This window comes from Schistocerca cancellata, chromosome 1 (genome assembly GCF_023864275.1).
Source record: "Schistocerca cancellata isolate TAMUIC-IGC-003103 chromosome 1, iqSchCanc2.1, whole genome shotgun sequence".
Lineage (NCBI taxonomy): Eukaryota > Metazoa > Arthropoda > Insecta > Orthoptera > Acrididae > Schistocerca > Schistocerca cancellata.
In genome coordinates, this window is record NC_064626.1 from 82,644,537 (window position 1) to 82,662,902 (window position 18,366).

General features: G+C 37.5%; 1 protein-coding gene across 1 annotated transcript in view; it reads right to left on the reverse strand.

Moving 5' to 3' along the window:
- LOC126177630 (KAT8 regulatory NSL complex subunit 1) overlaps nt 1–18,366 on the reverse strand; it is a 263,481-nt gene that overhangs the window by 46,524 nt on the left and 198,591 nt on the right. The window contains exons 6-7 of the mRNA XM_049924508.1: nt 1,042–1,257; nt 780–890 (exon numbers count right to left, since the gene is read on the reverse strand). Coding sequence (XP_049780465.1) covers nt 780–890; nt 1,042–1,257 — 327 coding nt within the window. The remainder of the gene's footprint in view (nt 1–779; nt 891–1,041; nt 1,258–18,366) is intronic.

Here is an 18,366-nt window from a genome sequence, read left to right on the forward strand (position 1 = left end):
AGTGTTTACTCTGAACATCTTCAATATAGAAAACCTAAGTTGGTACTCGACACAAGGGGCATAATGACACTTTGGATGATATTACACTTATTCATCCCTGGTAGCACATTCCTGATGTAAGTCCTGATATCACTTACCTCATACCAATGATTATGCAATGATGATAAGAAGTTTGGTATCTCCAAATTAACTTTCTAGACCATCAGACAGTTTGCAACACTACATCAGAACTGACAATTTGTACCATACGCAGGTTGAGTTTCCAAAGCACTTTAAATGAGTTCTATGTTCTTTTCAGAGTATCTCCTTCACTATTCAATGACCATTTGTTTGAGTCCACAGTTACTTTCATCGATACAACTGCTACCCATAGTATATTTTGCTGCAGACACCATGAACACTCATATCTCAGTATACCTAACACAGAGTATTTGATACCGTTGTTCCTGTTATGATCTCCACAATAGTATACAGTAGTTTAATTTTGCCTAATTTAGATATAGTGGATTGCTTGGTTAACTCTATTACAGGTTACTTCGAGAATTCCAAATTAACTTACTTCATTACAACATCAAACTACAATAAGCACAAATTTATTAAGACTTTTTATTTTAAGAAAATTATTTGTTCCAGAACATTTATCTATCTATGAATTTAATATCTGTACATAATTACACACATACTGATACTACATGGAAGTTATATTTTATTTTAGAGTACACAAATTAACCCTGACACTGAATCATAAAAAAAAAATTACAATAAGTTTATATACATACAATTTCCTGACTTAGGTCCATCTCTCCTCCTCCTTTTAATCCTCTGCAGTGTATGGTTATTGTTGTCTGTGTTTTTTTGTTTACGACTCTTTGTCAATTTTTTCTTGATTTCTGCAAGAACCAAAGTATTTTTATTCTTAGACTATAATCACAAATAATATAGAAATAAAGCTGAAAAACCCTGATAATTTCATTTAACACAATACATTCCTATATTATTTCAAACAACACAGGGTCACAGCCACTCAAAATTAACACTCACTTGCTGTCAAGGTATTTGTCATGGTTTTCTTCAGCCTGCTTGTATACTTTCTTCTTGGTTCAACTTGATGTTTTTTGTTTCTTCGTTCTACAACTGTATCTCTGTCAAACTTCGGAAGACCAGCAGCTCTCATGGATTTTAAACTGCTTCGTAATGTCTTCTGCTGCCATTCAGTGGTTTTCATGATACCTTCATAATAGATGCTCTCTTTAACATCTGTAAAGAATAAAAATAGAGGGGTGATACTTTCAGAACATAAGATTTAACCAAAATTCAGCTACACTGGGGAGCTATTTTGTGATCCCAAGACATTACAAAAAAGCTTTTGACTCGTTAACTTGGTCTATATCCGAAGTTAAGCAGTGCATAATGCGTAGCAAACTCAGCAACAGGATGCAGAGATGAACTCTCCAATAAAGAATGAGCAGCACTGAGAAATCTTTGGGAGGAAAAGGAAACTTTAATTCTGACAACCAACAATGCTATGGTCCTAAGTCTTGAGTACACTACAATCAAAAGAATTCCAATCTTTTAAATGACACTGTCTACAGATGTATAGATTTGATCCTACGAATAATACCGAGAAGAATATCGTGACTTTTCTCAATGTGTCAGGCTTGCCACACATCATTACAGGTATTAGAACACGAGCAGCTGTGCCACCAAGATTATAGCTCTTCCTAACGTACACAAGGAAAGCGTTCCTCCAAGACCCAAAGGTACCAATATTGGTCCATCTACATAGCAGCTGGAAAAATACCTGAAACAACACTTCAGTGAATATGTGAGAAGTGTTAGCACCACATCTGAAACTCTGAACACCAAATCAGTCAACGGCGGCTCCAGGATATGGATATTATAGTCAGTTTTAATGTAGTCAACCTCTTTATGACAGTTGTGTTTCTACAGAAAAGTATGAGGATTGCTTCATTGACCTTTTCAGCACACAATGATCATCATCATCATCATCTCTATTCAAAGGAAAATAATATGAACAAACTGATGGCGTGACTATGGGTAGCCCATCATCACCTCTCGTGGCAAACCTGTAACGCACCAGTCACTTTGAACCCAAGCACAATGGCCTCTACCTCCACATGTCGAGCCATCACACTTCTATTACAAAGAAATTTGGTGAGAAAGACTCTCGTGCACAGATCTCCGAACACTCTCAGCCAAGGACAGCCTTGCGAAAGAGCAGCAGCACGTGTGAAGAGTGTTCTGAAGGACTGGATGCCCAGAGTGTCAAATGGAGCACGAGTTGGAGTCAAAATAAAGACTGCCTGATAAAGTGGCTGAGGGTAAGTTTGAAACAGAGAAAGAAGCTAAGAATTGCTTATCTACCTTACACTGGCCAAATAACTGGAAAGATCAGGAGACTTCTGTGCTGCCGCCAAAAAAGAGGAAAAGTCTTCTCTGGAATGTTAAAAGACAGCCTAGGTCTTTGAAAGCCAGGTGTGCATCACTTCCCGTCAAAATGTAGCACGTCTTGTGTGGGACCGGATTATTACAGCAGTCTAGGAAAAATGCGAGGAACATTAGTGACACCCCAATGAAAACCACCCACACCAATCAGCTATCATCTAGCACAGTATCATGGAGCAAATGCCTAGTTTATGGGACCGTTATTAAGAAATCTAAGGCATAATCCGTAGCACTTCAGGCAGGGCGGTTACCTTCATAGTCTCTGATGTTATTGAATTTTGCATACGTTAAAATTCAGGAATAAGTAAGAAACACGTAGTTTTCTGTCCCCCCCCCCCCCCCCCAAAAAAAAAAAGAAAAAAAAAATTGTTCGTGCCCTGGTATACAGGCCTCCAATGATGAAACAGCAAACGCCATTTTTAAGATGGGAATTATTTTTTAAAATGCTGTATCTCTGCAACAGTTCTATATACTTTGTTAGAGCTTTTTAATTGAAAAATAATTGTTTTATGATTACAATGGTATCCTTCGTTTGGACATACCTGTCAAAGTTCTTTGACTGTCACCTATCGAATTTTTTTTGTAATTTACAGTTTTTTTAGTACCATGTAGTACTATGTTCTCTGTAAAGGACAGCTTCCACTTTTTAAGTTGGATGGGTTTTATTTTAACAAATAATTTTTTTTCAATTTGCAAGGGTAATGTATGTCTTCACTGAAGTTGTTTCTTACCAATTTCTTTGTTATAGTGTTTTTTCTATTGTCTTTGTTGCAGTTATTTCTTATCATTCTCTTTGTTGCAGTTATTTCTTTTCACTTTCATTGTTGCAGATATTTCTTACACTCTGTAGTAGTTTGTCAGTTTCTCTGTCATGGTAGTTCATTGCAGGTTTCTGTATTGTAGTTGTTCAATGCTTATTTGTTTACTGAAGAGGCTTCTAAGAAATCAGACCATCCAGTGAGTTCTGTGAAAAGGACTGAAACGTCTTCTAACTGGGGCCAAGGGAGAGAGACGTATGCTGACTATTTGCATATCCAAAAAGAGTGATATTTACAAACTCACCACAGACTTTGTTCAGGTTGGGAACAAGAGTTCTCATTTTAAGACTCTGTTTCGAAGTGCAGATGTTTCCAGTGACGACTTTGTGTGTTCCAAATATTTTGACAGAATAACAATGATAGTATCTGAACAAGATGAAGCCACCCATGGTGCAGATGCTGCGGATTTTACATGAATAGAGAAGGAATTAAATATCCTGAATCAGTCAACTACAGAGTTGAGTGTTAGTCCTGTTAAGAAACAGTAGAGCAGAGAGCTTACTAAAGCTATGTATGAATACATTACAGCAAAACTGACCACACTTTTCAAAGTAGAAATTCCATCTTCAGAAGGAAATGAATGAAAGCACTGTTGCGCCCCTTGCCAGGAATTTTTCACAAATATCAATTCAGCTGTTGAATATTGTGCATCCTACAGTGAAAAGGTGCAAGTTACCCATGTAGTTAACTATTATTCCAGAGACGTTCTTAAATAAAACAATTTTGAACCACTTTCCATCAGTATCAAAATACACGGTAGACAAATCAAGAAATGTGAGGTCTGTAAAAGGAGTCTTTGGAAGACCAGATCCCTATTACAGCCATCCTGTAGAAACAGCAGTTCAAATAGTGCACGCGTTTTATCTGGAAGATAAATGGGACTGTTTTCACCAGAGTGCCAACAAAAAAGACACTATAACTGTAACAGTTAGAAGTCAAAAAGTTGCAGAAGTGAAGACGTACATGACTCGCAGTATTAAAGAAACTTCTGCAATTTACAAGAGCAACTATACAACTTCACATATTGGAAGATCAAAATTTTATGCACTACGAACTAAGTGGGTAGTTCCACACCAACCTAGAGATGTCTGTTTCTGTGTGTGTACTGTGTGAATTTTGAACTCTGTGTTGTAACTTTGAAGAACTTACTGGAGGATGCGATATACAACACCTTGGTTGGGTGTGTGAAGTCATTGATAGTCTGTGATGTAAAGCGATACTTGTTTGTTTCAAGAATGTGGTGACTGTCCTGGAAAGGGAGGACTGTCTTTACAGACACTTGGCCTGGAAGACGTAGCAAATAACTCTGCAGAAATTACATATGTGACATGGAAAGAAAATAAACTAATTAAGAAAACTGTTGCCTCTGACAGTTTCATTGATGAATTTGGTAAATGGTCAGTGAAAGCAGTAACACACCAGCATCTGAAGAAATTGCAACAACAACATAGTGCAGGAGTGAAAGGGTGTCTACAGGCTGAAGAACTATGTTTAGTGCTTCACTGTGATTTTGTTGAGAACTGGTCTGCAATTCTTCCGCAATAAGTACAAGGGTATCATTGGAGTAATCACCAGGTTTCAATTTTTACAGGAGTGACATATTTCCAATACAAGACCACAACTGTTGCAGTTTTAAGTAATGACACGGGCCACGACTCGGCACATGCTTTGCTAGCAGTGCGCAAAATTCTTTAACTGCAAACAGGGGCAGAGAAGATCATTATTTCTGATGGTGCTCTCAGTCATTTTAAAAATTGTTACCAGCTGTTTTAATTGAGTAAGTCGCTTGTACCAACTGACTGGGTATACAGTGCTACTGGTCACAGGAAGGGGTCTTGTGATGGTAGGAGGCCTGCTGAAGCACCATGATACAAGACAATCTTTCCAGACCAAATATAGCTGTGATTCAGAATGCTGAAGATTTTACAATAGTCATGAAATCTTACACATCCACAGCCCTCATTCTTTTGTCCAAAGAGGAAATCGAATAAGTCTGTGTGGAGAAAAAAGAAGAATGGTCCAAACACACTATTCCTGTGAAAGGGATTCAGAAGACATTTTTGGACTCAAAGTGATGGGCAAACTCTTATTGCACACACTTTAAAGATCAAGAAAGAAAAATTTCGTTTGTTCGGCCAACACCTCAGAAACCGTGTTAATATTCAGATTCACAATGTGAGAAGGATGATGTTTGTGGCATGTGTGTATGACTGTGAATGGTGGACTGCAGGGATTATAGACACCAGTTATGATTTAAACAAAATTGTAGTGAACTTTATGCTACCACATGGACCAGCTGCTGGATATAGGTTTACAGCTGAAGGACAGCAACAACGACATCAGTGCTCACTTCCTGTTCACAATATTTTGAAGTTTGTAAGTGCTCCAGTTCCTATTGGTTCAACAGGAAGACATCACTCTATATCAAAGGAAGATACCGAAGCAATGAAACACAGTTTTAGTCCATTGACTGGCTAATTTCAGTTCAAAATAGAGTGCACAGAAGCTGTATAAATTGAAACCTTTAAGTCTTTGGACCTTTCACATACATTTTGGAACCATTTAAAATGCTTGAAAAATGAGTCTCTTATTCATCTTTCAAAACTAAAATTATGTTAAATAAGGCTAAGTTTTGAGTTTTATGAGCCTGTTATGTGATAATGTATTATGTATGACAAAAATTTCAATTGTTTATAAAAACTGTTCAACCTAAAAGTGGAATCTCTCTTTTTTCATGAAATGTAGAACTATATGGTCTTAATAAAAAAATAAAATAAAAAAAATAAAACAAATTACGGATTGGCATTTTTGGGAAAAAATCCATAAATTATTTAAAAAAATGTTCAGAACACTATAGTAAAAGAACGTTGACAGAAAAGTCCAAAAGGAGGATTTCTTTGTAATCATAAAGCAATATTCTTTCAAATAAAAGAAACCCCAACGAAATATCTAAAACTGTTCCATAGATACAGCACCTCGAAATTTTTTCAAAAAATTCGCATCTTCAAAATGGTATGCGCAGTATCATCTTTGGAGGGCTGTATCTCTGAGCAGAAATTTTTCTGGAGAAAACAAAAAAATACGTGTTCCTTACTTAGACCTTCATTTTAACACATGCTAAATTCGATAACGTCCGAGACTATGAAGGTAAGATTTTTTCCTAGTCTGCCTGAATTGATATGGACTATGCCCTAAGGAAATAAAGACGTCTGGGAACCTGATGAACAGGGATGGAGGTTGTAATTTAAATAATGCTTGCTGTCCAGCAATCAATTTATGAAGATCTCATTGGGCATCACATTCACATGAATTGGGAAACAATGAGAATGTAAGTGTGGGTTCTGAAAACAATGCAGCATCACAGGACATAGCAGGTGAACTCTTTAGGGCTTAATCAGCTAGAAATTGTGGTGTGATACCAAAAACAGTTCGTATCTGGTTCGAGTCCATGCAGAGAGTACACATAACAGCACAAATCTCAGCATCTGAAGAAGATAACAGAGTTGATCATTGAAATATCATGCAAAGAGACTAAAATAAAAACTGTTTGTTGCTGCAAATAAAACGAGAATCAGTATTTCGACATTTTTACAGAAAAATTCATGTATTTTAATAAGCCCAATAATTCTTTCGGTAGGATGTCTCACAGCAATAAAGACAACTATAATACTGCTGACAGACCCATTTCAGTGGTCATCAAGATATTTAAGTAATCAAAAAATTTTTGCTAGACCATTTCTCTGTCATACTTCTCGTATGGCCTCATTCAGCAAAATATGTATGATACTTTTTGAAGAGTTTACAAAATGGAAGAGGTACTGGCAGAATTTAAATTGCGAAGGTATCACAAAAATGTCTCATAAAAACAGTATGTTCCCATTAAACCAAAATTAATAATTTTGACTGCAAAATAAAAATTAACAGATTCTTGAATTTTTCTTAAGCAAATTTTGTTCAAAACACAAAATGTCCACAGACTATAAAACACAAAATGTCCACAGACTATAAAACACAAAATGTCCACAGACTATAAAACACAAAATGTCCACAGACTATAAAACACAAAATGTCCACAGACTATAAAACACAAAATGTCCACAGACTATAAAACACAAAATGTCCACAGACTATAAAACACAAAATGTCCACAGACTATAAAACACAAAATGTCCACAGACTATAAAACACAAAATGTCCACAGACTATAAAACACAAAATGTCCACAGACTATAAAACACAAAATGTCCACAGACTATAAAACACAAAATGTCCACAGACTATAAAACACAAAATGTCCACAGACTATAAAACACAAAATGTCCACAGACTATAAAACACAAAATGTCCACAGACTATAAAACACAAAATGTCCACAGACTATAAAACACAAAATGTCCACAGACTATAAAACACAAAATGTCCACAGACTATAAAACACAAAATGTCCACAGACTATAAAACACAAAATGTCCACAGACTATAAAACACAAAATGTCCACACACTATAAAACACAAAATGTCCACAGACTATAAAAATCTGAGTAGCAGCGGTGCCTTTAGTGTGCGATTTTTCCGATGTATCCCATTTTTATTTTACATTCACGGCCATTAATAACTTTTCACATTCAAATTATGGCTCATTACAAAACTTTAATTTGTATTATTTTTGTAAAATGTTTATTTGTGGACTTATCACATTACACTTCAAATACTCTTGACTTTCAGAATGATCCAATACAAAAAATGACACACTGCCACAAATTAATCCTACAGCTGGTGTATTTTATACTAGTCACCTTTCATCCTCTACCAGGAGAACGTCAAGTCTCATAGCCATCTAACTGCTGTTACCTTTCCAGTTATTGCTTAGCTTATGTTTAGTTGTGTCCGAGCAATTGCAGCATCAACATGTCAATGACAACACTATGTTATTCCTGGAATTGTAGCTGCAATGTACTGTGTACACCACATACCTTGTCATGTAGGTACTACTTCATATTGTCAACATTATCTCTTTTACAGGGTGACAATTATTGAACTAAAAAAAAAGTAAATAAATTAATAAATAAATAAATTAGTTACAAACTACAGCGTGGACACATTTTACTTCATCATATAAACATCACTACAGATATTTGATATAGGTTAATACATTTTCTATATGTCTGCCATCATTGGCGATGATGTGGCACAGATGAATAGCGTAATTCTGCGAGACCTTCTGAAGTGTCGGAACATTGACGCTGTTTTTGATCTCCTCAATGCTGGTTTTCAGCTTAACTGTGGTTTTGAAGTTATTGCTGTACACCTTGTCTTTAATATAACCCCACAAAATGGAGTTGCATTTGTTCAGATCTGGAGAATATGGTGGCCAACGAGGCCCATGCCAGTGGCCTCTGGGTACCCCAGAGCCAGAATGCAGTCCCCAAAGTGCTCCTCCAGGATGTCAAACACACTCCTGCTTCGACGGGGTCAAGCTCTATCTTGCATAAACCACATCTTGTCGAAATCAGAGTAATTTTGGATAATGGGAATTAAATCATTCAAAACCTTCACGTAGCGTTCGGTAGTCACCGTGTTATAAAGGAATATCGCACCGATTATTCCACGACTGGACACTGCACACCACACAGTCAACCGTTGAGGGTGAAGAGACTTCCTGATCATGAAATGCGGATTCTCAGGTCCCCCCTAACGCGCCTCTTTTGCTTATTGACAAACCCATCCCAACGAAAACAAGCTTTGCCGCTAAAACCAAATTGAATAAATTGTAGTAATTCCCGTCATGCCCTGCGGCCAATTGTGCAGTTTGAATGTCCTAACACAAACTGTTCGGAAGTTACAATGATTTTGTTTCATATAGTTCAATAATTGTCACACTGTACGTTTACATGAAGCAGTGTGCCAAAACGTGGTATATTTTAGAGAAGACCATTATTATACTTCATTACCTGCTAACAATTGTTCATATTTCTAATTTTAGGGTCAAACAATACTTCACACAGCAGGAATTAGAGTGAACACTTTTAGAGGCACTTGCAGAAGATCAACAACTGCGAAGATATTGATAATTTGTTCTCAGACAGAGAGGATGAGGTAATATTACCAAGAGATCATAATAGTAACTCAGAAGTTGAGTGAGATGGAAGATTACCTTCCTTCCATTCTCAATAAACCAGCAAATATATGGCATCAAAATATTTGCTTTATGTGATGCCAAGTCATTCTACATCGGTTTTTCATATGGTTACTGCGACTAACTGAGCCAATAAAAGGCACGAATGCAAATGTGGCAATAAAAAAATGTATGTCTGCTGTCTCTCTCCCCCTACTGCACAACAAAATTACTTGTGTAGGAACCTTAAGAAAGAACACAAAAGAAATCCCACCTGAGATTTTGCCAACTAGAATATAGAAACCAGTCTGGCAGTTTTTGGATCCAGAAAGACATTACAATGGAATTGCATGTACTTAAACATAACAAATCTGTTTTACTCATTCCCACAACATACAATAAAGGAACAGTAGATGAGGCCACTAAGAAATCGCACATTGTATTAGATTATATTATGACAAAAAAGTGGGGTTGATACCGTTGACCAAATGTGCAGGAAATATTCAACAACACGAATGACAAGAATGTGGCCAATGGTTATATGATACACACTGTTGAGCTTGGCCATTACCAACACACAGGTGTTGTTTCAGACAAATAAAAAGAACAAGAAATATCAATGTTGCATTTTCTAAAAAACTTTTCTTCTCAACACATGAAACCATGTCTTATTGAAAGATCTGCAATATCAAATTTATCAACTGTTGTTAGCATGTATCCATGCCATTACAAAGAAGAGAGGCATATATAGGAGCAACAAATGAAGAAAAAGGGTACATGTGGAAGGACAAAGAATACCTCCAGAACAATAAGCCATGGCTCCTTTAATGATTTTGTTTGCATAAATCACTCACAAACAACAGTTCTCTCCAAAAAATGCAGTGTGTGTTAACCTGAGCTAAGACAATGTGTGTGTGTAAATTGTTCCATTATTTGTAATCACCATATAACGTAATGTGCATGCCCGCTATATAATTCATTTAGCGAGCCACTTGTTGCGATAGAAATGGTTTATCAGTTTATACAAATAACTTTCACAAAATCTGGATGTTGCAATAGGTCAAGATAACAGCCAATAATTCAACTCATGGATAATCTTTAGGCACTGCTCTTAATGGAAATGATTTGGAAATAAAGCAATCTGATGACAGTATTTGATAGCAGATTTTTTTTAACATTTCAGAACACTGCCACTCCCCCCTTCAGACACCAAAAGTATGTAATGTGGAACTGACCACTAGATGTCACGAGAAGTGGATCTGCCAGTATATAAGGATGCGAGGAGTATTTTGTAGTCGGTAGAGAAGCAATAAAAGCAGAATTATGCAGTCAGCTGATCCTAGTGGCTTTGAACGTGGACTAGTCATTGGGTCTCACCTGAGTAACAGATTTATCAGGGACATTTCAGTCCCCCTAAAGCCACCCAAATCAACTGTTAGTGACATGACTGTGAACTGGAAACTTGAAAGAACAACCATAGCTAAACAAATAGCAGTCAGACCTCGTGTAGTGAAGGACAGTGACCACTACGCATTGTAGACTGTGGTTGTATAAAATCAGCAGAAGGAACTACAAACAAGTTCCAAAGTGCTATCAGCAGCCAGCAGATTCCAACACACTGTACCCAGGAATAATTTTTTGTGAATAGCAGTTACCTTTTTCCTCATTCTTATTCCCCAAACTTCTGACCCATACATCCATATGCTTTCTGCTCGTTTTGTATACGGCCTTTTTAGTTTTATTTATACACATATTGCTACACAGAATGGGTTTAACTGAAATTACGTTTCCCAGCCTTATCTTACTTTTAATATATGTTACTCCTAGATGTTAAGCGATGAAAAAATTTTGTATCAAATTCACAGTATTTAAATCATGCTGTTGGTCACTACCCAGTACCATATACTTGGTTCTCTCTGCGTTTATTTTCAAGCTCATTTAAACAGCTTCCTTAGTAAGTGGATAGTCGTCACTATCTCAGCAACCATCACTTGGTCATCAATGAAATGGGGAGAGTATAGTTTTGAATTTTGCTCACATATTAGACCAAGAGTAGAATGTTCTGAAATTGAAAAAACCAAATGGTATGCTTAACCCATACGCAGTGTAAGGATTTTCACTATTATATAGAGTTAACGGTTCGTAACTTAAAATAATAGCGACCCAGCTTTTCACTTTCTCGTCTAATTTAGGGCTGTGGACTGGAATTGTATGCATTTACATATCACCTCCCCTTGAAATTTTACTTTCCCAAGTCTTTAATCTTTCGTTTTCATAAATTTTACGATACATTTTACAAGTCAGAAGGACCTGTGAACTACCTTGCCGAAGACATTTGATAATTTTTAATTTCTTCGAGTTGTGCAATACCCAACTAGACGACAAAAGTATTGCGCAACATTAGAAAATTACCGGTTCGTGTAAAGAAGAACGTGACGGTAAGGAGGCAATTTGGTTGGTTGGTGTTTTTGTGTAGTAGTCAACAATTGCCCACTCAGTCGTTTGGAGGGAGCTGTGCCGGCATATGGTGAGTCAGATGTGCGTGGGGGCGCGCGCTTTGACCGGGACGGCTGGAGTGCTGCGCTGGCGCAGGCTTATCGACGCGACGAAACGCGGCCGCACACTGCGCGACTTTTATGGATCTCCAAACGTGATTATGTACCTGCCATGTGACTCACCAGTTCCTCTACCCGAGCATGCTCAATGCGCTCTCTCATATGGCACATTTTCTAGCGTTACTGGTAAAATCCCGTTACGCACATATTTGAATTAAACGAAAAGCGCGCGCAAAACTTTTTCCATTGTGCACAGTGCTTACTGTTATGCAGGCATACAACTGTCTTCATTTATATTTAAGCAACATTTCGTAATTTCAGGTTGAATATACAGTATCTCAACATAAACTACGAGCCATTTCTACTTTTCACAACATGCGGTGATTCATCAAAGCCAAAGAATTTTCAGCATATTGATTCAAGAATGATATCCCAGATAGCACTACTAGATCGAGCTCCAGCGTGCCACTTTCACGCAGTCCACTTAATGCCGAAATTTGATAATTTGTCTTCAACTAATAAACAACACACTTTGCGATATCGAAACAACGCTTTCAACACAAAAGATAGCGATACTAAAAAGTTTTAATAGTGCTATTCATGATGAACAGTTGTGTGGCGATCAAAGAATTTTCAATTTACATCTAATGTATACGAGTCTCGTACTTCTTTACTAGTAAACAATGTAATGAAACTGAACAAATCAGCTTGACAAAGAACCTTATCAATTATGGACAGTGAATAGAGTGGATTGCGCTAAATGTATGTTCCAACGATAATATTGCAGATGACCCGCAGTTTGCCACCCACAATTACAGCCATTAGAACCATTTGAGAACGGTTTGAAGGAACAAATACAATGTGTGATGAAAATTATCCGGACACCAATTAGTGGACATTAATATGAGGTGTGTATCTTCAATCTGAGATAAGGGCGTTACTGACTAGCCACAGTAACTTGCTAGAATCTTGTTTACAGTCGGTAACGTCTCTCTAACTGATAGCAAACACGATTAAGAGAGTTCCACTTCTATGCTCTTTGGGAAAAATCTCTCTACGTTCGACGCATCCCACTGGCACACCAATATAGTCGGCAACATTGTACCTATAATGCCAACTCTTTAAAACTACAGAGGAAAGTACAGTTCTTTGTCTATGAATTTCGATAGCACGCAGTATTTATGCATTGAAAAAAGGATTTAACTCCAAAGTTCGAACTTTCTACTGGTGGTCCCATGACTGTGTGAATGGGATTCTTTAGAAATTTGCCGTTCGGTGGTCCGCTAAGCTACGGTTCAAAACAACTTCGCCTATCTGAAATCTGCTGGGTGTTACAGGAGGAATGGTCAGTATTGAGGGATATGAGAGGACCGATCATTCAAACCAAAAGAGATCTAGATCCAAAATACATACGTCAATTGCGACGATCACTTGCTTGAGAGAAGAAGTGTTTTTCACAGAACAGAAGAATTCTTTCTTGTTTTGGTCTGTACCTCCCAAAACATAGAAAGCGAAGACCTTGCAGTAGAAGAGATTTGTTTCACAGTATCATAATAGAAACCACACTGTTTACTTGAACGGACTGTAGTAAGTATTGAATTCTCATCATAAGAATAAACCTCGTGTGAACAAACACAAACGCTAGTCAGAAGCCGTAGCACACGTACAGTGGTGTTGTTACGCTCGTGGAAGTAGGTCCTACTTACGATTAGATATCGTATTACTAAGTTACGTTAAATGAAACTAAAATATTCAAATATATTAACAGCCATCAAAGTTTGTCTTAATCACGCTTTAGCTATATACTTTTTATTTCAAAGTTCGCGTACAGTCACAGCCTCTGCAGCGTTGTGCTCTGACTGTCGCGCTGTTAATGCGCAGTATGAAAATGGCTGAGGCTGCTTCTGTTCCGTAGTGAAACACGCGCGTGGAAATGGTTAAAGAGAGCCCAGAATACACAGCGTACCGCAAAGGAAACACGACTGGCTGAAATGGCTAAACAAGATAGTCAATTTAAGTCTCATCTTGTTCAACGCATTGCCAACAGTCACTTGGAATACGCGAAAGATAATGTAACTTCTATTGATTTATGAAGCTCTGCGCAATACGTTCGAGAGAAATGGAATTGCTGGTCAACTTCTGTTGAGAAAACAATTGTTAATTATGAAATTATGTAAGTCAACAAGGAATTTCTTTCAACTTTTGCTTGTCACAGTTGCGGGAAGCCTGGACACAAATGGGCTAATTGTAGAGTTAAGGTACCAAACAAGAACTCAGTATCAGCAACTCTGTGGCCGTAGCTAACGTCAAAGAGGAAGATGGGTTTTGTTTTTAAGCATCAAATGGTCAGTCAACGAACAACAATGGTTCTTGGACTATGGAGGAAGGAACATCTGTTTAACAGTAAGATACCTCTCACTAATTTAAGGAAACCGGAATAGCCTATTAAAGTCAGAGTAGCTAAGTCAGGCATTTTTCTTGAGGCTAAAGTAAAAGAAGAAATTAAAGTCACTAGTGTGGTAAAAGGAAAGGAAAATCAGATAACGATTTAAGATGTTTCATCAGTGCCTGATCTTAATTATAATTTGCTGTCAGTTAAAAAACTGGAAATAATGGTTTCAGTATCACGTTTGAAATGGCTCAAGGTTTAATTAAAAAGGAAAAGAAACTGTTGCCATTGCAAATAAAAAATGCCGTGTGACTAGACCGTTCGCCTGGTGCAAGTCTTTCGATTTGACGCCACTTCGGCGGCTTGCGTGTCGATGGGGATGAAATGATGATGATTAGGACAACACAACACTCAGTCCCTGAGCGGAGAAAATCTCGAACCCGGGCCTTTAGGATTAACAGTCCGTAGTGCTGACCACTCAGCTAATAGGTCTGAATCTCAGTAATATGTTCTAAATTTTTTGCAACGAAAAGCCTTGTCAGCTGCTTCAACTGCAACTAATGCGGAACTGTCGCATAGCAGATTAGGCCATTTGAGTTATGGTAACATTAGACGCCTCCAGTCATAAGTTGATGGTATGGAACTGGACACTTCACTTCAACAATCCCCACGGAACAATGTTCAAATTGTGTCGAAGGAAAACAATCACAGCTGCCATACAATCACAATAGGAAACCTGCCACAAGATATCTTCAGTTGATCCACAGTGATCTGTGTGGTACAACTGCACCAGAATCCTTCGATGGAAAGAAGTATGCCCTCACGTTTGTCGACGACTTTACACATTTCACAGTGGCTTATGCACTGGAATCGAAGTCAGAGGTAACCCGTTATCTGAAGATGTTTCATGCCATGGCTACAGCTCATTTCAACTGTAAGATTAGCAGATTGCTCAGTGACAGTGGTCGTGAATACATGTCAAATGAATTGAAAGTTTTTTGAAGAACAAGGAACACAGTTTGAGTTTACAATCAGATAGAGTCCTCAGCAAAATGGTGTTTCAGAGCGAATGAACAGAACTATTATGGAGAAAGCTCATTTTATGATACTTCAGTGTAAATTAGATAAAATGTTCTGGTCAGAAGCTGTTCGTACTGCCGTGTACCTGCTTAATAGAAGTTCTACAACGGCTTTGGAAGGAAAGGTGCCTGCAGCTTTGTGGTATAACGAGAAGTCTAATTTGAATAAGCTGTGAGTTTTTGGATGTATTGCTTATCTACTGGTATCAAAGGAATTGAGAACAGGGAAATTTGAGGGCAAGTCCTTAACATGCTATTTCACTGGTTACTGTCCTAATTGCTACAGGCTTTGGTGTCCAGAGGAAGGAAAAATAGTCACAGGAAGGAACATTGTTTTCTATGAAGTAAGATTTGACTTTGGAAGTAAACCAGCTGAGGATTGGATCCCAGAATCTGTACAGGAATCATCCAAGGAGGATGATATTGAAGAAGACATTGTCGAAGAAGATACCAAACCAACTGATGGGGCCATGAAAGAATTCCCATACCAGAACTGACCCATGATGAAGAGGAAGCTGAAAATTTGTCAGAAAAGAAAAGTGTTCGATGTTCTGCCAGGAAGAGGAACCCCCAAATATCAGAGAGACTATGCTGTTCTTGCACTCAATGCTGATTCATTTGTGTTTGATGTACCGAAAAGTTACACAGAAACTGAAAATCGTGAAGATAAGGAACACTGGTATAAAGCTGTACAGGATGAAACTTACTTTATGAAGGAAAACAAAACTTGGATCTTTGTTAAATTACAACCTAGAAGGAAGACCATTGGCAGTAAGTGGGTGTTCAAATTAAAAAAGGACATGGATGGAATACCATAACACACACAGCTAGACTTGTGGCACAAGGATGTTCACAGGAAAGGGGATCTGACTACAATGAAACATATGAACCAGTGGCTCGACTTGCAACTGTCAGAATAATCCTAGTTATTGCAATCTAACTAGGACTGGTTCTGGAACAATTTGATGCTGGCAACGCTTTTCTTCATGGATTACTCAAGGAGGAAATATACATGACTATTCCTGAAGAAGTGGGTATTCCAAAAGAACTGAAAGACAGAACTGGTTTGCTTTGCAGGTTACAGAAATCTTTATACGGCTTAAAGCAAGCACCACTATCATGGAATCACTCTATTCATACCTTTCTTAAGTCTATACAATTCAATCAGTCAGAAGCAGTTAAATGTCTTTCCTATATGATTTTAAAGGAAGTTGTCTTTTACACTGTGCTCTATGTTGATGACAGGAAATAATAGAGACAGAGTGAAATTTAGGTTCAAGGAGAAGTTCAAAATAAAGGAACTGGGAGAACCACAATCATACTTGGGAATCGACATTTCTATGAACAAGGGGGAAATGTATCTGAGCCAAACATCATATTTGAAGAATTTGCTACAACAATTCAACATGCAAGATTGTAATCAGGTCAAGACGCCTATGGAAGTTATACTGGAAATCAAGGAGGGAAAAATGATCGATAAGCCCTGCAGAGTTGATTGGATGTTTGATGTACGCAATGACAGCAACAAGACCTGATTCGTGTGCTGTGGTCAATTTCTTGAGCAGATACCAAAACAATCCATCGGTACAACTCTGGAAAATCTTAAAAAGAGTCTTGAGATATATCAAAGAAACTGTCAATATTAGACTACATTATCGAAAGGGGAATGAAGAGGTTCTTCTGACCTATGCTGATTCAAACTGGCATAGAAAAGAAGACGCAAGATCTACCTCTGGTTATCTAATAAAATGTTTTGGAAACACTGTCTGTTGGGCAACAAAAAAACAGACTAGTGTTGCTTTGTCTTCTACAGACGCAGAATATGTAGCCTCTGGCGACAGCTGCAGCTCAGTTACTCTGGGTGAAATATTTGCTGGACGATATTCAAATTCCACTCCAGCTACCAATTCGTATATTTGAGGATAATCAGTCCTGTATATGGTTACTGAAAACATGGGAACATCGACGGTTGAGACACGTCAATGTTCAATATAATTCTGTGCGTCAACTTCACCACTACAGGATCATCAAGGCCGAGCATTTATGTTCGAAGGACCAGATTGCAGATACTTTTACCAAATGCTTACCAGCTCCTAGATTCATTGCTTTGAGGAGTTTGTTGGTTCGTTTTAATTTTTGTTAGAGTTAAATGTAAAGTCATTAAACTGAGGAGGGGTGTTTTGCAATTTTAATGATTCTCTGTGTGACTTGCGTTAAGTGCTGTACCATCAAAGAGTAAAACAGGCGTTTTTGTTCAGTTGTTCTGTTACGCCCTTCAGTTTAATAAAAACCATCTAATAGTCTTTAACTCTACGTGTGTTATTTTAATGTAAGAAACTAAATTACTTCAAATTTGAAGTACCTACATCTCGTAATTATGAAACTCATCATTTTTTATTAATAATGCACATCACTTGTTTCTAATTCCATATTGGATGTGAACTTCCTGTTTCAAATACAAATTCTTAATTATCTATGTTTTATGATTACTGTTCATAAAAGTTGTTTAATAAAACATAATTTAATTTTTAAGGCAAAAATAAAAAAAACCAAATCCTCTTTATTTGGCTATGTCCATCGTTTTAAACCCCAGAGGTAGATAAGTATCTTAGAAACATGAAAAACAATAATTTTCAGAGCATCGATTACATCACACAAATGTTACATTTCTACATTTACTACTGTACCACTACAATATGAATCCAACAGAACTGATTTGGAGTCGAGCTGCAGGATTTGGCCCGAGAAGTAATAAGACTGTTAAGCTGCCAGACGTAATGGAACTAATGCACGCAAATTTTTCACACATCACTGCCGAACATTGGCAGGATATAGAACGGCTCGTCATAAAAGGAAGAGAAAACGTGCTGTGCCTGGTTGGCTTCGTGGATTCAGTTGTTGATAGGCTCGTGAACGTAGCAGGTGACACTTCCAGAACTGAAAT